General features: G+C 32.6%; 1 protein-coding gene across 1 annotated transcript; it reads right to left on the reverse strand.

Annotated features, from left to right (window-relative positions):
- Positions 1–1,347: 1,347 nt before the first annotated feature.
- Positions 1,348–5,464, reverse strand: LOC131602308 (uncharacterized). Its single transcript, XM_058874390.1, has 5 exons — positions 5,050–5,464; positions 4,924–4,974; positions 3,941–4,074; positions 2,064–2,164; positions 1,348–1,853 (listed from the first exon to the last, which is right to left on the reverse strand). Exons 1-5 carry the CDS (start codon positions 5,368–5,370, stop codon positions 1,687–1,689), a joined length of 774 nt encoding a protein of 257 aa, XP_058730373.1. The 5' UTR covers positions 5,371–5,464; the 3' UTR covers positions 1,348–1,686.
- Between the last annotated feature and the right edge of the window lie 1,743 nt (positions 5,465–7,207).

Here is a 7,207-nt window from a genome sequence, read left to right on the forward strand (position 1 = left end):
GGTGAAAGGTCTGCCAAAGATTGAGGACTCCAATCGTGTGTGGGTATTGTATGGTGGAAAAGTAACACAAAGAAACAATTCAGAATAAAAGCAACTAGATATCATCAAAGAGACTAGAATTCATACATTATGATATATGTGACCCTATAAATCCTTCTTCAAACAAGAGGTATATACTTACTTTCCTTGATGATTTCACTGGGAAAGTTTGGGTATTGTTTCTATGTTGATAAGTCTAGTGCATTAGACTACTTTAAGAAGTTTAAAACCATGGTTTTAAAAGAAACATGAGAGGTAATTTTTTGTTTAATGACTGACGGGGAAGAAAAATATAATTCTCCTGATTTCATGAAGTATTGAGAAGATAATGGAATCAAGAGGCAACTTACTGCAACTTACTTTCTCCGGCAAAATGGAGTAGATGAAATACAAAATAGAACTCTCTTAAACATGGTTAGAAGCACAACCCCCAAGGGTTGGCCTAGCAGTGGAGGCTTAGGTCTTGAGAGTGTGCTCCTCTCAAGGTCCTGAGCTCGAATCCTATCTTTGTGTGGGCCAGTCCATACATACAAAGTATGGTTAGAGTCACATTGACTGGCAAGGAAATTCCAAAAATGTTTTGGCCTGAAGTTGTGAACTGGGCCAGTTATGTATTGAATGGAAGTCATATGGTTGTTATTTCTGATATCACACCTGAAGAAACATGGAGTCAATTGCTTATATCAAGTGTTCAAAGGAAGAAACTAGATAACAAGAGCATGAAATGTATTTTCCAGGGATGAATCTAAGGCATACAGGCTCTATAAGTAGAGATGTTGATTTTGCTGAATCTGTGAAATGTAATTGAAATGAAGAAAAGAGAACTGCAGTTGAAGAAGTTGTCATTGATGAAAGTGCAGGAGAAACTAATGACAGAAATAGAGAACTTGAGGCTCAAGTTGTTGATCAAGAGAGAACTTGAGTCCTAACAGTTATATCTATTTGTAACTTAAGTTATAAGATGTTATTTGACATAGTTTTTGTATGTGTTGATCTTCAATCTTTGAATCTGATTGAATCTTATAATTTTGTCAGAAAATGAACCTATTTAATTTGAACCGCATTTAATCAAATTGATTCATATCAATTTCTTTAGTAAAGCAATTTGAACCGAACTACTTTCACACAATAAAATTGGATTGATAATACATCTTAAAACATAGTACAGGACAGAATTTCAATATGTAAATAACTACAATTATCTATGCTTAAAAAATCAAATGATTTTTTTGGAGAATGAAGTAAATAATTAGCTTTAAAAACAAAAATTGCAAGTAAATCATATAACTACTAGAAAGAAGCAAATCAAATGATTCATTTTTTTCAGATTCTTCATTTAATTATGTAAATAGGGAAGGTAAATAAGGAACTAGATATTGGGGATCAAGCTTCACAAGAGATGCTTTATATAAATTGAACCTCTCTAAAATGACATGTAGGTTGCTACTATTATACTCAAGAGCCACTGTACTTTTATGTAGCAACTCTCTTGGCATTAAATCACCTAATATCAAGCTCACCCCTTTACATTATGACTGAAAAATATTCAAATTTTGACACGAATTTTTAGTACCTTCCTACGCTATCTTAGGACATAAATTAAATATGCACACAGCTGAACCAATTTAATAAACCTCAGCAGATTTCTCACATGTAGAAGTCATCATCATATTCGCTAGTGTTTTCTCTTCTTGAAATCATGTTGAACAAACTCTTTGTGGCTCGGCCAACTGCTCTTGTAGTCTTTCTTGCAGCTCCAGCAACCACAAGTCCTATAGATATTTCGGGCAAATTCGCTCTCTCTTCAATCATGGCTGTTTCAAAACAAACAATAATCAGACCAACAATTCATTAAAATGTTTCTGGCATTAACAGGATAAATAAGACTTTTGCAATCACTGATCAACAATTTGAATTAGACATTATATTTTATTTTCTTATGTTATAAAAATGAAGAATAAGATTAAAAGAAGAAAACCACAAGAAAAATAATAAAGGGATCTCAGAAAACATATTATACATACACATAGTTTGTTGTTGTGCCACAGTACCGATATGTTGAATTCCAGTTTTTGCTGCTTGCAAAGCTTGAGCTGACTTGTTGACTCCTTCTGTTATTTCCTGGCTAATTGTCAAAACAATAAATGATCTTAGATTCAAATGTGCAATGCAGTTAAAGTTATGACTTTTTGAAAAATAAATCCTGATAAAAAGGCATCTGTTTTGCATTAGCAGTTCCCTTTCAAGCATTTTTTGTTATATTAGTCTTCAAAACATCGTAGTGTAATTTTATTGGATACAAAAGTGCATAAGAACTAAAAAGAACTCATCAACCAAAATCTTGTACGTGGCAGCACGAAACAGAGTGGGAAGATTATATAAGCTTAAGGGTTAAAATCCTGCTAATTAAAATTCATATATCCATGTTTTACTGTGTCCAATCCAAGGCAACCTTGTAAGACAAAGGACCAACAATTTTTTGTTATATATGTCATAAAACTGTTGTCGTCTCTAGAATAGTGTTCCCTTGGTTCATACTTTCCACACTCTACAAGTCCAAAACTCCAAATTTTACCAATTTAAATCCACGTTTCAATGCCATGATGTTTCAAGACATCCTTCAACCTTGTAAGAGAAATTTTCATAAAACTGTTCAAACCACAAGGAACGTAGCCATATGGCTCGTGTTTTATCACCAGTTATATGTCATATATTGCTAGTATTGAGAAGTACATGTGGTCGATCGATTGTCAAAGCAAACTAAACAGTCGTTTTATGCTTCAAGTATATTTTCACCCTCAGCAACCAATACAAAGTACAAGACTAGAAGAAGATAGAGCCCGTTTTAGTACCCATCAGTGTTGCCTATGTCTATGGCGGATGGGGGAAAAAAGCAGTGAACAAAAAACCCTCCATGAAAATATGGCGGATGGCGGAAGCATGGTGGACAAACCAAAAACATTATTATATCTATATATACACGCACAAAAAACAGCAACCGCACCAAAATACTAAAAACAAAATTCATAAAACTTAGAAAACATAATTATATATAGAGAAAACTAAAATCCATATCTCAAGTTCTTCAAAATAGACAATATAAAGAAATAAAATAGATGGGGCGTGTCTTTAGTACCAAGGAGGAACACAAGTAGAATAAAAAAGAAACAGCAGAATAGAACACAAAAAAGAGTAGTGGGAAGGAATAAAAAAGAAAGAAAACAAATAAGGAAATAAAAGAAGATACAAAACCTAAAGAAGAGTATCTAGACAAAAGATGGGTGAGGACGAAAAGAGGACACGGAGAGAAGAAGAAAATAATTGGTGGAGAATGGAAAAGGTTGCAGCGTATTTTGATTTTATAAATATTTAATCAGAGTTATTTGTATTTCACGAGGGTTATTAGTAATTAATCAAAGTTTTAGTTCTTTTGGGCTTGTTTCCTGGTTGGTAAAAAATGTTCATACAAAAATTTGCAGATTTTTTAAATCAAAAAACCGCAATTTTCGCAATTTCCGCCATATCGCCATGAGCGTTAAACTCACAGCGGCCGCCATGGCACCACAATGAAAAATTTGCAACGCTGCAGCTTTCCATCGCGCCGTGTTAAATTTCCGCAGCCGCAATCCGCCATGGGCCTCCATGGCCGCAATTTGACAATACTGGTACCCATGCAAGCATTATGTCTCTTCCACTTTTGTTTTTGTTCATACTCAGTAAGAATGAGTTGAGTAGGGTTTCTTATAACAATCTAGTGCATACCATTACCTATGTCCAATAGGGAATATAAAACAGAAAAGCTATGAACAGCTAATGATCTCAAAATAACCATCAATTACAAATATGTACCATGAAATGAAATACAGCAACAATGGATTCAAAGCAAGGTATTGATTGTCACCTTAGTTCACTTAATTCTAGTGTCAGATCATTCATTTCCATCACAGAAAGCCTAATGGAAGTCATGGTGCTTGGGAGTTCCTCACGGGCTGTATCAGCTAGCTTTGAAAGCGATATTGCAGCTTTTCTCATCGCCTAAGATGTGGAAAAACAAGTACATTATTTGGAATATGTTTAAGTTTAACAATTAGCCTAATAAGATAAATATGAGGATGACATAAAGTATGTCAAGACCTGAACACATAATGCTACGTGAAGAAGGAAAAAAATAGTTTCTTAAACTGGACAGCTAATAACTTTACAATGCTATTAAAACAATTTTATGGATATAGCCTTATAGGAATAACCAAGTCCAAGTTTGTATGGAATCAAACAGAAGATGAATCTTACAGACAAATTAAAAGAAACGGAAGATAAATTTACACAGTATATAGGACATACCAGGCTTCTCACACTGAAAAATTCAACAATTGTGATATATTTCTAAAAAAGGGATATATAGATCATCAAAATTGAAAATGATTGAGCAATCTGAGCATACCATTCTTTCTGAAATGCAGATATGTCAAGCACATATTTTGACTCCTTTCTCGGTGTTTAACTCACTCACTAGATAACACCTCTTTTGCAAACCTACTTAAAATCCAAGGCTCCCTCTAAAAACTAATATTTTTCTTGGACAACTTAACTAAATAGAATTGAAGAAAAACCTTGCATTTCCCTCTCTAACATGTATTCAACTTTTGACAGTTTGTTTGCAGGACTTATAGACCAGGTCCACATAAACGATTGGTGCAAATATAACAAATGATGAGAGAGGAAGGGAAAACACAGGAAAAAAAAAAGATAGGTATGATATTAATTCAAAGTTTAAACAATGAATTTGCAATATATCATTAAGCTATGAAGAGTCAAAAGGAAGCAAATATGACATATAAACTTATATGTGTGCATCTAAATGTAAGCATTGTGTTAAAAACTTACAAGTAAAGTGGGAACAGCTGCACAAACAAGGCCAGTGAATGCCACTGAAGTCTGCAGCAACAATAATCAAAATATGTTTTATGAGCTACAAACAAATTTCATCTAAACACAAAAGAAGCGGCTTACAGTGCAGGCGATGAATGCGAGGAGAAAGAAAGCTTGGTCACTGAAGCTAAACTTGGGGACATGAAAATTGACGTAACCAACATGGGGGTTTGAGACTTCAGTATGAATGTTGCCATTTTGTGGAAAAGCTTCTTCGGAAGGGCTGATGATGGATCCATTAGAGGAAGTGGAACAACGTGGAATGGAGTTGGGTGTTTTGAATTTAGAGGAAATGAATAGAAAATGGTGTTGTTGTCTGGATGTGAGAATATGATTGAAATATTTAGTTGTTGAAGAAGTGTGTGGTAAGGCGCGTAATGAAGAAGCGAGGAGAGAATTCATCGTGAATAATTAGGTTAGGAGAGAGTGTGCTGTGTTGCCCCGATTCAACTCGTTGCTCAGTGTTCTGTTTTGCTTCGATGTTTCCGCTCACAAAAACGAGTTGCATATTTGAGAAGTAAATGTGACTCACTTTTTTTTTTTTTTTGACAGCAGTGACTCACTTTCTTTATTTCCCTTTTTTTCACTTTTTAAAATTTTTTTTAAGAGAAATGTTATTCTTACATTGTTAATTGACACTTACACCGTATAAATATACGGTTTTGTTTTTTCATCATGTTTCTTAAATAATTTTTCATTTTTCTTGATACAAACAAATGCACATGCTTAATGTATTTTGGGTGGTGTAGGATACGGTGTCAGTTTTTAAGTGTATGAATAGCAACTCTGTTTTTTTAAATATGCGACTAATATTTTTATTTTTATTTAAATATTTAAAAGGAATGTATGGAATTTTTTAAAATTGTTTTATATTATTTATAATTTAATTTAATTTTGAAAAAAATAAGTATTTTTATTTAAAAAAATTAATTTTATTAAATGGATGATGGCGGGGCAAGGATATTCGAACTCATTTTGGTCGGGTTTGGGTTTTAGTTATCTGTCCTTGTTTGGGTTTAGGGTGGAAAACATAGTTTATTTGAAGATTCGAGTTTAGATTTAGAGGAGATAATAACCATCTCAAACCCGCCCCGTTGTCATGTCTTATCTTATTTTATTATGTTTAACTCCACTCTATTTATTATTTACAAATTTAAAAAATAGAATCTCATTATTTACTTTTTCATACCATAAATCTAAGGTCAACACTCTGGTACCCTTGAGTTTAGTTGAATACAGGTATTCTCAATCAATCAAATGGTATAGTTTTATGCCATATCATTTATTTCTTTTATTTAAATAAATTAAAATTTAATAATATTTTACATCAAAGGTACCGGTACCAAATTTGGATGTATGGATATCAAAGAATTTGTTAAATCTAGACACCTTTAGACATTTTTACATATGTCACTCATCCTTTTTTCTTGGTTTGCAATGTTTTTCTTTTATTATCTTCATTATTAAGAAATTGATATGAGTTGAAATTAAGAGGAATTAAAGTATGGAGACCTTTTGAATTCTTGAATTGAATTACAAGTATTAATGTTGGATATGGATCCTCTCCAATTATATCTCTGCTGCTCTCTCTACTGCTACAATCCCCACCTTTGGTTTCTCTTAAAAACAACATTTTAATTGTAATTCTTTTCTTTTAGAATTTTGTAGCCGTTGATTACAAGCATGATAGATGGCAGAATCTATTTGGCAGCAGATGATCCATGCTCATTAATGTTACATCACTTAGGGTATTTTTAGATATTAAAATGAACGGAGTATAATAGAATGGAATAAAGTAAAATAAAATATAGCATAATAAAGTTTGTATTATATGTTTTTTATAATTTTGATAAAATAAAACAATCTTATTATTCAAATTTGAGGATACTAAAATGGGGTAAGTGATAGAATGATTCCATTGTATTCCTCTTCATTTCATTTTTTTTTCTTATTCAAACAATAGAACATCAATGTATTTCATTTCATTGTATTTTATATTATTAATCCAAATATACCTCTACGTAATAGTGGCTTAACTAACTCAACAATGCAACTTCCTAACTAACTCATAATTATCAAATAATTAGATTTATCTAACTAATAGAAAGTAGTTATAGTCTAATATCCTCCTCAAATTGGGCCACGGTTGTTGTTAAGAATGTCAAACTTGAAAACAAAGTTGTAAAATGGCAAGTGCCTTAGTGAACACATCAGCTAGTTGATATGGTGATGAGAAAGG

Source organism: Vicia villosa, linkage group LG5 (genome assembly GCF_029867415.1).
Source record: "Vicia villosa cultivar HV-30 ecotype Madison, WI linkage group LG5, Vvil1.0, whole genome shotgun sequence".
NCBI lineage: Eukaryota > Viridiplantae > Streptophyta > Magnoliopsida > Fabales > Fabaceae > Vicia > Vicia villosa.

Excerpts from the sequence above, each read along its gene's own strand:
- LOC131602308 (XM_058874390.1), bottom strand. The coding sequence starts at position 5,370 with ATGAATTCTCTCCTCGCTTCTTCATTACGCGCCTTACCACACACTTCT. Across the intron at positions 2,165-3,940 it reads CTAGAATTAAGTGAACTAAG|CCAGGAAATAACAGAAGGAG; the intron begins GTGACAATCAAT and ends TTTGACAATTAG. Across the intron at positions 1,854-2,063 it reads GGCACAACAACAAACTATGT|CCATGATTGAAGAGAGAGCG; the intron begins GTATGTATAATA and ends GTTTTGAAACAG.